This window comes from Gymnoscopelus braueri, assembly GCF_963280865.1.
Source record: "Gymnoscopelus braueri genome assembly, chromosome: 10".
In the NCBI taxonomy this organism is placed as follows: Eukaryota; Metazoa; Chordata; class Actinopteri; order Myctophiformes; family Myctophidae; genus Gymnoscopelus; species Gymnoscopelus braueri.
In genome coordinates this window covers 28700082-28718788 of record NC_137611.1, presented here as the reverse complement: position 1 = coordinate 28718788, position 18707 = coordinate 28700082, and the positions used below count along the sequence as shown (strand labels likewise).

At 41.3% G+C, this 18707-nt stretch overlaps 1 protein-coding gene across 1 annotated transcript in view; it reads right to left on the bottom strand.

The window, feature by feature from the left end:
- LOC308093495 (A-type potassium channel modulatory protein DPP6-like) overlaps positions 1–18707 on the bottom strand; it is a gene marked incomplete at both ends in the record, with an annotated part of 74841 nt that overhangs the window by 8145 nt on the left and 47989 nt on the right. The window contains 11 exons of the mRNA XM_080439832.1: positions 77–168; positions 259–366; positions 548–586; positions 1880–2006; positions 2544–2641; positions 3258–3412; positions 10909–11029; positions 14176–14257; positions 14827–14879; positions 14981–15055; positions 15148–15242. Of these exons, the coding sequence (XP_080295958.1) occupies positions 77–168; positions 259–366; positions 548–586; positions 1880–2006; positions 2544–2641; positions 3258–3412; positions 10909–11029; positions 14176–14257; positions 14827–14879; positions 14981–15055; positions 15148–15242 (1045 nt within the window). The remainder of the gene's footprint in view (positions 1–76; positions 169–258; positions 367–547; positions 587–1879; positions 2007–2543; positions 2642–3257; positions 3413–10908; positions 11030–14175; positions 14258–14826; positions 14880–14980; positions 15056–15147; positions 15243–18707) is intronic.

The following is an 18707-nucleotide window of genomic DNA, read 5'->3' as shown; positions in this document are numbered from 1 at the left end:
TTATACTATATGCATCCTCGGTGTAGTAGCTTAAACATTGTGATTCCAAATATACAGTGGTGTGGTCGAGTCTCACATGAGGTTCCTGTGTTGATTGTAGGCCAAGATGCTGGTGACGTCCCAGTCTCCAGACGTCAGAGACTGAAGTATGTCTATACTGGAGTTGGGCTGGCACAGAACAACATGGCATTCAATGCTTTGGACCTCAGATCAGATTGATTGAATTGTGCTGCACTGTAGAACTGAAGCCTATTGTACCTTTGAAGTAGACATTGAAATGTGGAAGAACTTTCCTCTGCCACCCTGGGGGATGGCTCTGGTGAGAAAGAACTTATATCCATCTTGGGAGAACAGCGGTGCTTCATTCTAGAGAGGAAAGAAGTAAGTGTTAGAATGCCGTGCATGTGTCTGTCTAAACACTCGTGCTCCATTATGCCTCATCTACCCATCTACAAGCTCCGACTACTTTCTTGGTCCTATACACACTTAGCACACGCGGTCTGGTTCCGTCCAGAACAAGCGCACCAATAGTGTTTTCATCTTTTACCTGTCTATGCAGCCAGCTCTCGCTCTCATCTTCATGTTTCTGAAAATACAAGGAATTCTTTGCATTAAAAACTGAACCAGAATCAGTTCAAGTATAAGTTGGTGCACATAACATAAAAGTACCAATTGTGACGTTGAACGTTGGAAGAATCTTGGGTTGTATAGCTATCTCAGCATGATATACAGTACATACATGTATGTCCAAAATGTTTATCATCTTTATCTGTTGCTCCCTGACTGAGGAACGTGGTCTCCTTCCATTCTATTTTCACTTTAATTGTATGCCCAAACAGGTCTCAAAATATTTTTTTCCCACAAATGATTCTTCCAATAAATAAAAACAAGGCACTTAATTTAGGGAAAGTGAAATCGCTAAATTAACCCTTTGAATTTGAAAGATCTCTAGCACCACAGAAATCCAGGACTTTTTATTTTACATTGGCAAAATCCGCAAAAAGTAAACTAGGATCACAGGTAAATCTATCCAATGAGAGTGAACTAATGTTCTTTCCCTGAGAATATTTACTTTAGCTTTTTATGTAAAGAAAGGATCGCACCCAGAACGATCTGTTTACTTAATCTAATTGTTCATTTGTCATGCCACAGAATGTTTTCAGCCATCCAGCCTTCACCAGTGTGTACTTTAGCTATCCATCCCAACGTTCTACCAAAGTACCAATCACTTTAAATGAACATTAACTCCTTATCTAAGGAGACTGTGTCAACACAGGCCCTCCTCTGTTGATTGACACAGTAGTTGTGGTTTTACATTACTGCTGCAGTAGTGGAAGAATTACTCTTATTTATTTTATTTTTATTTTTTTTGCTTAACCTCTTAAACCCTATACTTCTTTGTTAGCTTGTAGAGCTGCTATTTTTTGCAGAATGTTCACCTATCATGCCCAGAAAAGGGATGATATTGCGGTTAATGGAGTAAAAGGAGCGATACCACAATACAATACTCAGAAGTAAAAGTCCTGTACAAAAGTATTGGCATCAAAATATACAGTACCAAAATTAAACATAATCATTATGCATAATTAATTCATCATAATTGTATTCATCACTTTAATGTTGCAGCATGTGGGACTGGTTGTAATTACTTTATCTACTGCTGGGTGGCTTAATCTAATTTAGAAATGAATGTATTTTTTTGTATTAATAACAAGTACGGTAAGCAAATAGTAACTAAAATTGTAAAATAATTGTAATGGAGTAAAAAGTAAAATATTTGATAGTGGCGTAGAAGTATCACAAACTGGAAATGTACTTAATATAAGTACATTCCTTGAGTAAATGTATTTAGTTACTTTCCACCACATGTGCATCTCACCTTTGTGCAGACCCCAGTTGTGGCCTCACACAGCGTCATGATGGAGTTGTTCTGTGCTCTGTTCAGCCAGTTGACGGCCAGCTTGGTGCTGGAGGCCCATTTTACCATGGTGATATAATATTCCCTCCTGGAAAGGACAAGACCATAAGATTAAGATTTCTTTGGCTATTCAAGCTCCTAGCGCGGCACGAGCGAACTCCGATCTGTGCTTCTGGGGGTCCCTGCAACAACATATTTTAAGATGGGGGTCCGCGGCCAAATGCATATCATTTTGGGGGGTCCTTGACATGGAAAAGTTGGAGCACCACTGATATAGCAACATACTGTTAGGATTTACATTTTTAGATATGTATTTGGCCGCGGACCCCCATCTCAAAATGTTTCGTTCCAGGGACCCCCCAGAACCAAAGATTTGACTTACAAATGTTTGCTTTAAAAATGTATATATTAAAAGTTTTGCAAAAATGTTAAAGATTTAGCAAAAATAGCAGATCTACAAGCTCATAGCGTGGCACTCTATGAGCTTGTATATCTGCTATTTTTGAATAGCCAAAGAAATCTTAAAATGACGTTCCCGGGTCGAATGGGATAAAGGAAGCGCCGCGGGGCCATGCTGCTCGTTAATTCATCCACGGTGTGATACCATCATCACGCTGCCACTCACCCTATTCTCGGGTCATCAGGTTTCTTCATCACCACGGTGTGCAGGGGACCGTTCAGACTCACCACTGACAGGTGTACCACAGGGTTCTCCTCCCCGGGCTGCAGGGGGAGGGCAAAAAGGAAACGGATCACAGGTCACAACATCTGACGTCGGGTTCAAGATGGATCAGAAGTGCCAAGCCTAAAGGTATGCTCCGTCGGCACGACAGCGTTGTGCGCCAAAAAAATAGCAGACCTACAAGTTTGTAGGTTGGCTAAAATAGCAGGCCTAGAAGTTTGTAGGTTGGCTATTTCGGCTAGCGACTCCCGCCATGCAACTAACTATGAATCGTGCTTTACACTAAGGTCTTCAATGCGAAACAAACTATCAGGCATGTAACGATTCACTCAACTCACGATACGATTCGAATCACAATCCTAGGTTCACGATAAAATTTTTCACAAATTATTTTCCAGACAAATTTTTAAATTTCTCAAATCCAGTATTATATATAGTGTCTTTTCTCTTATCCTCTTTTCAATACAGTAGCAAATGACTGAAAACTATTTTTTTACGCGCCCTCTGCTGTTTGCATTGCATACATTCTTTATTAAATCGATTTAAATTGTCACCAGATTGAATCGATTTACGATAAATCGATACATGCCTACAAACCATATATAAAAGAGGATGTCGAATTTATTGACAAAACTGTTGGTGTTATTGTGGACCTGCCTTGGGGTAGTGATACTCCTGGCCTGTGGGATACGGGGAGCCTGTGAAGATTGGGAGCTCCATCTTGGGCACCAGAGTGTCATTGATGGTTGCGTAAGCAAGCCAGAGGCCATCTGGGGACCACCAGTGGGCTATGTGGGTCTGTAGAATTTCAGCTGTAAAAAAAAATCAAAAAAAGATCCAGCACTGTCATTTATTAGGGATTAAAGAAAAACTAATCTCAAGACTGAAAAGTTTTGTTAAGCAGAAGCAGTGTTTTGATATTTTACTGTTATACACAGGGCTGGAATTTCATCATTTTAGGGGCAAGGCCACTTGGCCTTTGGTGTTGTCCATTGTTTGTGGGCACAAAGGCCAAATGCCAGGGCAGGAAGGCCATCAAATAAAACAAGGTTTTAGTCCATTGAAAGAAATAATTGAAATTAAGGGTTAAGGATGATTTTAAATTTAATATGTAGACAATCTGCAGTGAAATAAATCAATTATGGTATTTACAATCTGATCCATGCTCAGCCCTGCACCAATCAAAGTTACTGGATTGGTTTAAAGATGTGGACTCAGGGGAGTTAAGAATCTCAGATTCAGAATCTCAACATAAGACACTGGTGTCTACATATTGACCAGAAAGAGACACTGGTGTCTACATATTGACCAGAAAGAGACACTGGTGTCTACATGACAAGAAAGAGACACTGGTGTCTACATATTGACCAGAAAGAGACACTGGTGTCTACATGACAAGAAAGAGACACTGGTGTCTACATATTGACAAGAAAGAGACACTGGTGTCTACATATTGACCAGAAAGAGACACTGGTGTCTACATATTGACAAGAAAGAGACAGAGGAGAAAGTGGTACAGTCAGCTGGGGCATTAAGGCCACTGTGGCCTCAGGGCATGCCATTTTTTTTGAGGGGCACTAGGCCAAACTGAGGGGCCATAGCCTTCGTGGCCTCACTGAAATTCCTGCCCTGGTTGTACATACAGCCAACCAGTGAAAGCAATCACAGATTGAAGCTTTAACCTTTGCTTTAATGAAATATCCAAGACCATTAGGGTTTAATGGAAGATGCTTCTGAATTCTATTGCTAGTTAAACCAATTCAAATACTCTAATCTCAGTGCATGGTTCCCCAACAGGCCCTCGGCTTGGCATCATTGATATAATTTGGCCCTAGGAGGAACATAATGGGTGAACCCTGGTGTATGGCTTGACTATACAGTACCAGCCACATGGTGCAGGGCAGCGAAGTTACAGTTACAAACCATGAGAAAGACATGATGGAATAGAGAATAACACTGGTCGATTTTTACACTTTTCAGAGTTAAAATTTCACTCCGGATTTTGCTATGTGAGGCTTGTAGTGTAACATGTAGGCTGCTTAATATGTACCGTTGTGTTTTGTGTTATATATATATATATACCTAAAAATAACTGTCGGCCAGTTGTTCACTAAAGTTGTTCACCACAGCGACACATGTTAAGTGATAGGTTGAATAAAATACTGCAAGTACAATTGGTAGGATAACGTCCTAAACCAGAGATACATGTACATGTATGTCTTTAATTGTCTAAACTTTGGCTGCATACAAAACTTCTTTAGAAGCGCACGTGCGCGTGCATCTGTGTGTACAGTATACTGTATGTAATTTTCTAAACCACATCATCCTGTACAAATACAAATGAAGACATCTTTCATGTGACTTAATTTAAACAGACACACGTTTAGCAGGGAGCTATAGCATGCATGTCTGATTTATTGCTCTCTTTACTGCACTGTCACTGTAGAAATGGATCTTATTTAACGTTGACAGTGTGAAATATGTTTAGGTGGGTAGAACATACTCATTCTTCTCTCTGGATCAACATCATGTTTTGTCATTTATCACGCAGCACAGAGAAGAGGAACATGACAAAGAATGAACTGTTGGACTAGATATGTGCTCACAACAGCTAATGATTACTATTGTCCTTTGCATTCGGGAAGCATAACTCCAAATGACACATCTGCTTCATTATGGTTTCAGATGGCTACCAAAAAAAAGGTTTACCGTGTTCTATCATGATGTAGTATGATAATCGCTACACTGTGTAATTTCATAATATTGATTATCTTTATGTGTATAGCACTTTTCAAAATGCTTTACAGTTAGAATGAATAAAAGCACTAAATGCTTTACTAAGTGTATTTAACTTTTTAGGTTTTGTGTTTGGTTGATGGTCTCAGAGGCTGCTGTAGATCTGACGAGTAAGACTTTACTGTAAAATGGCATATATTTTACATTATTATCAATATCATCTGAGGATGATGCCATCCCACCATTAGGACAGAAATACGTCAGCTTTGCACTGTATTTGTTAGTGTTGGTCTTCTCAACTCGTCCAACGGGATGAGATAAGCTGAGAGCAGCCACAGTGGTGTGGGATGAATACCTGGCTGTGGTATGCGTTCTACTATCCTCCAAGCTTCCCTTTGTTTTTGAGGGTGTTGGTCTTTGGCAATTTACCTGCAGAGCTCTTACCAACTCTTATCCAGCAGGGGGCAGAAGAGATCTGCATAAACCCACATGACTAGATCAGCTATGCACTTTTACTAGAAACTTGACATCTCAACTTGTCTCACTGCAATCAGGCCAGCCTGTTATTTTGATACATGCCTCAATAAAAAGAGTGAAGCCTTTTATTAGTTCATAGTTTCAGTTTTCTGTGTAAACAGCGTTCACAAGGCCTACAGTATATGCCCAGAGAAAATGAGCCTGCTTAATTAAGTGCGTGACCCAGAATGAGGTCGGCATGTACTGAAGGGCATGGTGACAAGAGCACAGCCCTGGTCTAAAATTGACTGGTGGGATAAGTACCCAATCCCAGTACTTGAGTCAAAGTATATAGAGTTGCTCTGTCAAATTAGCTTGCTTTTAAAAATACTTAAAGGGAGGACCACTCATTTTCAACATTGAACTATGTCTTTAATACACCTTAGAGCTGTTGTGTGGAAATAAGAAAAAAGTCCCCCCCCCCCTTCTGTGTTGCCTAGAAAAGGATAATTGATTGAGGTCATGTGATCAGTGACATACGCAGGGTGTACTTTTGGCTCCGCCCCCTCAGCCAAAAGTACACCCTGCGTATGTCACTGATCACATGACCTCAATCAATTATCCAGTTCTAGGCAACATAGAGGGGGGGACTTTTTTCTTATTTCCATACAACAGCTCTAAGGTGTATTAAAGACATAGTTCAATGTTGAAAATGAGTGGTCTTCCCCTTTAAGTAATCAAAAGTACATGCTTTAAAAAAATGCACAGTACAGTACAGTACATGACTTTTTTTTAAGGAGTAGTTCACCCAAAAAAGTACTTATTTTCTATCAATTACACACCCCATGAAGCATTGATTTCATGGAGATGTTTTAGTTTTTGTCACATTCCTAAATGCAATCTCCGGTAGGACACTCAAAGGAGACTCTTTCAGTCTCCTACCGGATACATTAGCATCTTTCATCAAAGTATTGGCTTAGGAATGCAACAAAAACAAATAAATCTCCATGAATTAAATGCTTCATTGGGTGTGTAATTGATAGAAAATAAGTATTTTTTTGGGTGAACTACTCCTTTAATATCAATGCATTGCTGTTTCAAAATGCAGACATTTTCCAAATAAATGTAATGATTTTCCTGAAATGTTCAAAAAGTAATAATAGTTGTTATCTACAAGCTCACAACGTGTCGCATCATGACGCGCTGTGAGCCTTTAGATCTGCTATTTTCACTATTTGAAATGGGGCCTGGGTGATAATTTCATAGTGTACTACTTTTTCCCTTCATGGAATTGAAAACAATACTTCTTTGAAATTAAGTGGAGTGAAAGTCATCCAAAAACACAAACTCAAGTAAAGTACAAATACTCAGTACAATACTTAGTTACTGTCCACCACTGAACATGGGTGGTTCCGATGGCAAATGATTGGTTCAGTGGAAGGATCAGTGGTATATCTGTGGCTGTGATATATAATAGAACACTAGAGTGACTCACACCTCAACCTCAAGAGCCATGAACACACACACACACACACACACACACACACACACACACACACACACACACACACACACACACACACACACACACACACACACACACACACACACCTTTGTATTACTACTATACTTGTGAAATACTTTTGAGATGGGGGTGGGGGGCTGCAGCCAAAAACATATCATTTTGGGGGTCCTTGACATGAAAAAGTTTGAGAACCACTGTTCTACTTGTATACTTCTGGGACATTTGGCCACACACACGCGCGCGCGCGCACACACACACACACACACACACACACACACACACACACACACACACACACACACACACACACACACACACACACACACACACACACACACACACACACACACACACACACACACACACACACACACACACACTATGGCGTGCATGCGTGCCATAGCTCTCTGCAATTCAAACAGGTGAGGCAGGGGGAAGTAAACAGCAGCTGCCCAGCAGGATTCTGTACAAACAGAATGATTTTCTACCCATATAGATTGCCCACATGTTGTGTTTGCAAATGAAACACCACTTCGTCCATTCACGCTCAGAGCTTCATCAAACTAACAACGAGAGCATACACTTAATTGCAAGTCATGGTGGAAGAACATTTAATATTTCTTAATATAAGGCCAATCCAGTGGCTTCTCATTTCCTGTCTCCACACGTCCACTGTGAAGCTAAATTTACAGGATACTTTGTCATACTGTACGACGATGGCACGCGCTGAAAATAGCCAATTTATATCCTCAAGACACATCGTGGAATGTAGAAAAAAAATGTTTTACATTAAAAATAAATGGTTCTTATATGATAACTCGATTTTCAGGCCGCATCCAGTCCTATATTGCGCTGATCAGAGCATGGTCACCGAGTTATGACCATTTGAAATTTTAGACACCGCTGTAACACTGCTGTAGTGCCACATCTTTTTACTTTTTTTTTTTTTTTGGTGATGATTGGTGACTGTGATCCCAGGGGGACCATGAAGTGGCCCCTGGTGTGACTATTGTCATGGCAGACCTCTGAAAAGTGTTTGTGTCAAGTTTAGTGCAGATTGGAGCAACACTGTGCCTGTGGCCCCCGGGGCCCCTAACTTGGCCCCTGGGGGCCACACGTGGACCCTAGTGTGACTATTGTCATGGCAGACCCCTTAACAGTGTTTGCGCCAAGTTTGGTGTGTATTGGAGCAACGCTGCGCCTGTGGCCCCTGGTGTGACTATTGTCATGGCAGACACCTGAACAGTGTATGTGCCAAGTTTGGTGCGGATCGTACCAACTTGCAAGTCTGCATGTTAGGTTTGTGACATCCACCCTCCGCCCGACGGACCGACGGACCGACGGACCGACCACCCTCTAGGCAATTATAACCCATTCAAACCAAGAAAGCATCTGCGTCATTTTAAGATTTCTTTGGGCTATTCAAAAATGGCAGATATACAAGCTTATAGCAAATCTTTGAATATATAGATTTTTTTAAGCGAACATTTGTAACTCAAATCTTTGCTTCTGGGGATTCTACAAATGTCTTCTAAATCTAAAACAGTTCTTTGAAAAAAAGCATGTTGTTATATCAATGGTTTTCATGTCAAGGACCACCCAAAATGATAGGTATTTGGCCGTGGACCCCCATCTCAAAATATTTTGTTCCAGGGGACCCCCCAGAAGCAAAGATTTGAGTTACAAATGTTCGCTTAAAAAAAAATATGTATATTCAAAGATTTGCACAAATTTTCACGATAAAAAGATCTACAAGCTCGTATGAGCTTGTAGATCTGCTACTTTTTGAATAGCCAAAGCAAACTAAAAACTAAAAATGACAGATGCTTTCCCGGTCTTAAAGGATTAATATAGGATAAGAGCTTTCACACATGTGATGGAAAGGCAGGCTCTGCCCCTGACGACAAGCTCTAGAGGTCATAGCACATCATGAAAATCTTTCATGGGAGCAGTAGTTTACAACCTCTGTGGCTTCTATAGTAAATATCTTAATCAAATCTCTGAGTATTCTAGTTCATGTAAGCTTCATTTTGACAGTCAAGGGATATTCCTGGTGACTACCAAAGCCCAGTGGTGGAAAGTAACTAAGTACATTTACTTAAGTACTGTACTTAAGTACAATTTTGAGGTATTTGCACTTTACTTGAGTATTTCCAATTTCCAATACTTTTACTTCTACTCCACTAAATCTCGGATCCAAATATTGTACTTTTACTCCACTACATTTATTTGAAAACTTTAGTTACTAGTTACTTTGTAGATTTTGATTATTATTACAAAACATATATTAACCACTTCAGCCCTATATACATTTCGGCCATTTGAAAATAGCCGATCTACAAGCTCACAATGCGTCGCAATGCGGCGGTAAGTGATTTTTATACATTTGAAAACTTGTGAAACAGGACATTCTGCATAATGAGTACTTTCTACTTTTTGTAGAAAGTACATTTTGATACAAATACCTTTGTACTTTTACTCAAGTAAATGTTTTATTCTTGACTTTTACTTGTTTTTCTACATTGCAGTATTGATACTTTTACTTGAAGTGAAAAAATTGAGAACTTTTTCCACCACTGCCAAAGCCCAAATATATGTCGTAACCCTTTAAAGATTACTTGTGCTTTTGTGTAATCCTCTTAATAAAAAGGTTAAACTCCTGCGCAATCCTGGGAGTTTCCACAGCAGCACCCACCTGAGCAAGACCTTGAACCTTGTCAATCTAACCTCCACAACACAGAACATGGTACTATAGTATACTAGAAACGACATATAAATCAGTTTCTGAGAAACGTTCAGTTGTCTCACTCTAAAGGCGTGAGATAGCAAGGCAAATGGCTGGAAGAAATTACAACTGGATTGCATCACACACAACATTTACTTTTCCAAAAATGATTAATCAAAAGGCCCAAACTATACTTTGAAGGACTCCACAGCAGTTTTAACATATCAACGCTGCTGCAACAACAAGCAATCTATAACCAACATTTAGTTAGAATGCACAGCAGTACCTCTAGTCTCATACAGTGCAAACCAACACACTCAAAAAAGTATTTGAGAGATATGTCATTAGAATTTCTGTGTCACAGACAACGTTGTGTATCAAATGACACATCCAGTATGATGGCTGGTGAACAGCTGCTGGGTGAGTGAGATTGCAGCGGTGCAGACATTAATTAATTAACATAACCAAAAACATAAAAACAAGCTGTGTGGGGAACCCTGAGGAGGGAGGGGAGCTGAAACGTAGCCAGCTGTGTGCTTTCAAACGGAGTCATAAACACAAACTCTAGTCACGCCTGGTGCCTCCCAGGGACAGGATTAACTCAGCGCTACCAAATCAAATCAATTAAAAGTTTTCCAGACTTGTGACTTCAATTTTGTCTTATTTGTTGCTACCATCTACATAAACAAATGTGCTACTTTTAACCACATGATCTCTAGCGTCATGTTGTAATAGGCCAACATTCGGTAATAAAATGTGAACATTCGGTGAAAATAGCCGATCTACAGTACTAGCTCACAATGTGTTGCAACTAATATGGTATTTCTTTCCCCAGTGTAGCAGTGCTGGATTTGTCATTGACTTACCCTCATAGAGCCAGTCTGCAAGGCCGTTAAAGATGACTCTGTCTTTACCCGTCGACACCAGGCGAATGGTACGGCTGTCTACTGTCGCCCTGTAGTAGATGTTGTTCTCAAATATGAAGATCTGGACAGACAGAATTGTTTCACATCAATAGTTGTCGCTGTAGGTGTTCCAAAGTTGTTGTTATTGTGGCTGCAAGTGGGTTTAGACTTTCTACGCCATTTCCAGTTGTGCGAAGCAGCTATACTGTAGCACCGCAATGCTACAGTATCCACTAATGCTTGTAACCTGATTGTAATTTTCCATCTACACCAAATATGCTTGTGGCCTATTATCACAGTGTGATACAGTGATTTAGTCTGAAACTTGCAACCGTGACCAGCTGGATCTGAGCATTACCCATGCGCTGATACTTGCTTTTCAATCTAATACTGATCTAACTAACTAATCAACACTGGCCTGTTAAACACAGTGTAAAAGGAAATGTCTTTCATTAGGAGTCATGCTGTATTAATCTCAAAAGCAATGAAAGGTCAAGAACCCGTTATGTTGCTAATCAAAGCCCTGGAGCTGACGTAACATATGCCCTGCTCTCTCTTCAAATGTCAATCACATGTGCAATATACATGCACGCACATATAAAAGTTACGTATACACACAGACACACACAGATGCACACTCATGAACACAGGCATGGAAACATACGCACACACACACACACACACACACACACACACACACACACACACACACACACACACACACACACACACACACACACACACACACACACACACACACACACACACTTTGTGTTGTCCTTGTGCTGATTGAGACATCTGCCTGGGGTGGGTCTGACTAAAGCTGACAGCTGATTTAAGCCCCCTGTGACCAGGATGGCACTGCCAGAGGGGATGTAGACACAGTGCAGGCAGGTGAATGTCTGACACTTAAAAATCCACTGTCAATCCACCCTGAAATCCCATTATTTTACCCAGTGCCTGTGCGCAAAGGGTTAGCTGTATGTCTATTGTATGTTGCATACTGTAGACAGAGTAGACAGGGCAAGAATCTGAAAGAGACAGATGACACACTCTGTTATCCCTAGCTTCCCCCCCAGCTCAGGAGGAGCAGGGTAATGCCAGAGATACAGTACATACAAGTAGAGGAGGCAAGTGATATTTTGATGTTTTGTTGCCTATGGGCAGTAGGTATGCATTATTGGTATCATTGAGCTGGGGAGGAGGAGACAAACTTGAATGTTGTGTTTACAAACCTTAGCCAATAAATCTAACTCGTTTGTATACGTTTATTTGGACGGGACAGTGCATATTAATGAACGCCACACACAATGCTGTGTAAATACACCGGATTTAGCAAGAGTGTGTGTGTGTGTGTGTGTGTGTGTGTGTGTGTGTGTGTGTGTGTGTGTGTGTGTGTGTGTGTGTGTGTGTGTGTGTGTGTGTGTGTGTGTGTGTGTGTGTGTGTGTGTGTGTGTGTGTGTGTGTGTGTGTGTGTGTGTGTGTGTGTGTGTGCTTTCATAGAGCCCTGACACACCAAGCCGAAATGCAACTAACCATGACTATCACATCACTTTGCGTCATCGCACATCTTTGGGAAAAACGTCACTGGGAAACACACTGCAAAGACTACACCTGACAGTTAGCTGATGGCCGACTTGCATGTAAGTTCTGCGCCTGCTTAAGGGTAAATAACTCTCCATACCAGGTGGTGGCGTCACTCAGCATTCATTCATTCACTCAGCATTCATTCATTCAGTCAGCATTCATAATCCAAAAAACTGGAAGATCAAGCAGATTACATGTAATATTCTGCCCCAACTTTTATTTATTAATGTATCTACCACTGCTCTCTGTTCACACTCTTCTCTCATTGCTGCCAAGATGACTGACTGTGTGTGTGTGTGTGTGTGTGTGTGTGTGTGTGTGTGTGTGTGTGTGTGTGTGTGTGTGTGTGTGTGTGTGTGTGTGTGTGTGTGTGTGTGTGTGTGTGTGTGTGTGTGTGTGTGTGTGTGTGGACACGCACCCCATTTTGACCTGGCCCTGCTGATTGCCCTGTCATGGTAGAGTAATTGCCTGCAGTTTAATGACTCGAGCAGAGCATGATTCATCTCCCAGTTCTGTGCATCACACACCTGATGCCTCGCTGCACACAGATACTATACCAACGATCCAACACACCCATCATCTTTACGTTTAGAGGAAACACTTTACTATTAATCCAATTCAAATGAACATAATGAGAAATCATTACAGCCATAAATGGGAGTATAATGTCAGATTTAGATGGAGGCAAAAGATGAAAGCTCATCTTGTTCCTCCCAGGTTTCCCCGACTATTCATTATAATTGAACACAACAAAATAGCACAACAAAAGGAACAATCGGGTACATGATTATGCAATTCGAGCAATTTCTCCCCTGACAGACAAACTCCCAGAACACATTTGAAATGTTTATATCTGATCATCATACATAATATATGTGTGTGATACAACAATTAGCAATTTGGCAGAAATGCACAACTTTATATCAGTGAAGGGCAGCACCAGCTTACTTAAGCTTTGTTTCAGCATCACAAACAAAATGATGTCTTAGGAAGTAAAAAAGAAGACAGAAAAAAGGCATCTTCTTCCAGACAGTTGCTTGCTTTTCCTAATAATGTTGACAACATTCTACTCGTAACAAATACATAACATCTTTCTTTTCCCCTATTTTCTCCAAGTCATTCTGTCAATTCCCATGTCCCCTTGTACTTGCCTCTTGTTTCTGCAGTCTCTTATCACTGGGCGGTTTATTAGGGAGGGTGTAAATAAGCATGTGAAGTCACCAGCCACTTCTTTTCCCCTGACAGTGGGTAGTTGTGGGTAAAGCATGTACTGTAGAGGGACACACTATCCTTCTCACTTAGCATGCCTATTCTGGGGGGAACATTCGTCATAAATTGCTGAACTACAAGCTCACAGCGCATCACGTTTGCAACGCGTTGTGAGCTTGTAGATCGGCTATCATTGGCGAAGAGATTCGGTGTGCACAGAAAAAAGCGGTCCGTTTGCAGTTTTAACTCGGGTCCGTTTTACTAAGAATAAGTGGTTCAGCTCCCCACTGAACAGATTCCCTGACCAACCTCTAGGGGTCATCAGTGCAGCGACAGAAAGTGCGGACCCTACCTGACTGCCCTCCTGCGAGTCACTAGGGTCACTACTAGGGTCATTTAGTGGGTGTATTGTTGACTGAGCGTGCTCCTTACCAATTGTTGGTCTTGGGGTCCCCAACCAGCGTACTGAAGGACAGCGTTCCGCACTTCAGGGGGGTTCAGACTCCATGTGTCGCTGTTGAGATGACACATCATTATGTCAACAATATACTGTAAAATCATGAGTTTATCTCTGAGAGTGTACACAGTCCATTTGGTTACATTTGTACACAGTTACAAATGGTCAAATTAACACTGAGGATTTTACTACAAGGTATACAGTAAATACATATTTGTATGCTGCCGTCTATATAGACAGATTGATAAATGAATAATTTAATGGAACACAAGTTTTCTAATACCATTCCATATTTATCTTACACAGACATTTTGTAAAACTACTGCCCTCATGCACAGTCACACCAAGAAACCTGTGAGCTCTTTAGTTTGCTACCCTGCAGGAGGTTTAATCAATCACCCACAGTCTATTTTAACACGTGCTGATTCAACTGTGTATAAATCTGGAACATTTAGACATAGATGGATGAAGACCTAAAAACAGGCCAGATATTTTTTTTATATGTGTGTGCCACATAAGAATGGATGGGATTTGCATTAGTGCCACAAGGTGGCAGCACCAACAGGTAGATGGAGGTCACATTACAGAGCACTCTGTATGAAAGACTGGTATGTTGGTGGTCTTACGGTGTAACAAGGCTGCAGACGATATAACTGGCTGTGTAGGAGTGCTGGTACACCTGCAGGACCAAACACACAGCATCAAGCAGTTAGTGGAATGAACGCCCCCCCCTGAAAACATGTGATACGAGGCACAGTAGCATGACAGAAGATCACTCACCCGGGTTACGCCAAAGGCCAGCATCACGTGCTGCATGTCAGGAGACACTTGGTATTTGGTGGCTTTGTATGCTTCCTGGTTGAGTTTGAAGAACAAGTTAAGATGCAATTGTCCTAAATGGTGTTTTCAGTACCAGTATAACAAATGCACAGAATGGTGATACTTACAAACATCTTGTTCTCCACCACGATGACCCTCTTCTTCGTGTCAATATCGAGTTTGACAACGTCCCCATCCCTTGTACGGTACAGCAGCTCATTGTCTGGAAATGACACATGCCCCATATGAGTGTGTGATGTCCGGGCTTAACATAGTGCAGTGTGTGTGTGTGTGTGTGTGTGTGTGTGTGTGTGTGTGTGTGTGTGTGTGTGTGTGTGTGTGTGTGTGTGTGTGTGTGTGTGTGTGCGTGTGCGTCCCCGACCTCTGGACTACTGCCAAAGTATCATTGTCCGTAACATCAGCAGGGCACATTACATTACACACACATACACTGTGTTATTAAAGGTTTAATGACATTCACTTTTACACCACATTCAAAGTCTTTGTCCTGGTCCTTCAAAAGTGTACAAAAAGTTTTAAGTGAAAATTCCATTCCAGTGATCCATGGCAGGTGTTTTTCTCTCACATTTCTAAAGCCTTTTCAACTGCAATGAAAAAAGAAATCTTTGCCTGCGGGTGTCGCTGGTGAGGGATTTTGCCTGTCAATCATCGCCTCTGCTCCGCCCCCCTCAAAGGAAAGGATAGGGGAGGGGAGGGGCGAGGAGGAGAGTGGGCGGGATTAATCGACTGTGACCTCACTGTCGAAGGGCCAAGCTCAGATTACTTTTCAGCCTAATTATTCAGAAAACCCCAGACCACAGAAAATCCACTGAATGTTCTAAGTTCAGGTTTTTTGGGTGTAATTGAGGTCATAAAACCCCAAATAAAACATTGAAAATAAAAAAAGTGAAAATGAATGTCATGATACCTTTAATGCCACACGTTTGCACCTTTGTTCGATAAGCATAAGATAAAATTGAATAAGAAACATGACATCACCGCAAGAGAGCTACTGTAGTGTCCTACCAAACTGGATATACTCATCAACAGGAGGGACTGCTACTGTACCCTGGACGTCACGAGCTCACGACACGTCTCCAATCTAACTTGTTAAACACTACATTAATAAACTCACCAATAGTAAGTAAAGTATTTACACACTGTAGTTGTCACCATTGAGCGTAGAGCCATGTCTTTTCCTGCTTAAAAAAAAAGAATCTCTCTGGCATGAGTGCTGCTGTTTCAGCGCCCCACCTACATTGAGTGACGGCACAACGTCACATACAGTATGAAATTATTTGACAACAATCAACCATGAATGGATTAGGAGAACTACCAACACCTGAGCTCACAGCTGCTTGTCTGCTGTAGAAAAGCCACTGCTAAGAAAAAAATATATATTAATAATTATATCAGAATAATCGACTTTGATGTACAGTTGTTGAATAGTGGTTTGATAGTCGAATATTTGACTATTCTGTGAATGCCACACACACACACACACACACACACACACACACACACACACACACACACACACACACACACACACACACACACACACACACACACACACACACACACACACACACACACACACACACACACAGTTCCAGCATAGACAGTAACACTCCACAGGCAGTATTCCCTGCCTACTTTCATTTAGTCATCTCTAACACGTATCTTGGACAAGCACCAGGTTGTTAATATGCTTCATCACGTGTGTTATTAATGAAACGGTTATTGACAGCCATTGAGTTTGGGCCATTAACTGGCACACCAGTTAACTACAGCTCTAGCAGACTCACAGTCAACTGTGAGTGTGTGCGATGTCCAAACATGCTGTGTGTGTGTGCGTGCGTGTGCGTGTGCGTGTGCGTGTGCGTGTGTGTGTGTGTGTGTGTGTGTGTGTGTGCGCGCGCGCGCCCTCTGGACTACTGCCATGTGTCACTGTCCCTGCCACCTTGTGTTCCCTGCAGGGAGCCTCTCCTCCCAAGAGAGACACTGCACAGAGAGGAGCCTCTCATTCTCATGATAAAGCATATCTGGAATGTTTTCTTCTATCCCTGTTTACAGGACAAATATGTTGGAGCTCATTAACCTGGAGTTAATGCTACTGGGCCTACAATATGTTGTTATTTTCATGGTTTTGTGTCGAGGTGCTTTGTAGCAGAAAGTTCTCAAAGTGTTGAGGTCCAGGTTCCAATAGAATTGTAAGCAATGTCGCAGATTGCAAGACATGACTTTTACAAACTTCAGGGTACTTTAATACTGCTGAAACGTTTTGAAATGGAACCAAATGCAAGGCTGAGACAGATGAGACTGAGGACTGCTTGACTCGAACCTGATATCATGTTGGCTGAATGCAGTTCGTGTTACAGGCGATGACATTTTGCAGCTAGACATAATCCAATACATCCCTCTTTTATTGCCAAGAGTTGACATTGCTACAGTAGTGCACTGCAGGCTTAGTCCAGAGTGTCAGGATGAAGCTCAGATCAATTTGATGAGAAGATCTGTGCAGGGAATATGGTCTTGTCATAAAGGATGAGGATCGTCGCTGTCGTGTGGAAACCTTGTACGTCCAAAACTGTTACTTTTCAGGAAGTGGAACGGAAATGCTCAGCCGATCTACAAGCTCACAATGCATCGCATTGCGATACATTGTGATCTTATTGATCTGCTAATTTTAACTACTTTTGCTTGACACTCTTGTTTGACGAAGAAAGGCATTAAATTACTTAAAAACATAAACATTTGAAATTTGGAGATATGAGGTTTCTGCCTGACAGCGACAATGTTTCTCTTCACCTTTGCAATCCCGTTTCTCCAGATTGGGTGCGGAATTAATTAATTAATTAATTCTACAACAGCATTGACACTAACCTCTTCAAATTAATTGTTATTTAAAATAGCTAGAGCTGCTCGTTGTCGTCATTGTCTAAAAATACACTCCCCATAATGTGCTTATTCCTCCAGCCTCCAGCTGGCAGGCTAAATCAATTTTCAGTGATTATTGCTCGATCACAGAAGGTGTAGAAACAAAGGAACGGCAGACAGCACCGCAACCAATCAAATTGTGTTGGTGTGGTTTCATTGATTAATTGTAATAAAGTGTCAAGTGTACTGTAGGCATGTATTTGGTGGGGTTAAAGGACGACTTCACCCATTTTCAACCTCTCTTCATATAATTGGTCCTCACTAATGCTCATTATAAAACGGTAGCATTTTAGTTTACCCGGTCTGTGTCTCAGAGGAGGACTGTGGACAGTTCAGAGACCCGCCTATCAGTGACATCATCGATGGGGAATTCAAGCAAATAGAAACTGCAGGCTTTCTTTTCCTGGAAAGTTAGCATTCTATAATGGAGGCCATTGTTCTCACGCTAATACAAATCTAAATATATATATTTTTTTAAACCCTGCATAATGATGATGTAGGCAGGTTTCTGAAGTGTCCACAGCCCTCCTTTGTCATCCAACTGGCTGCCTTCCAAAGTTTGTGCGAGGGGCCTATTTCTTTTTATGCCCAATATCGATATGCGATCAACCCCAAATTTGAATCACACAATAAACAATGCAGAGCCATTATAGGGCTACCACAAATACTATTAATGTCACTGTTTGTTTTCACCAAAATAGGTACAATGATCTTGTGAGTCATGTGACAATGAGCGTCAAACAGGGTT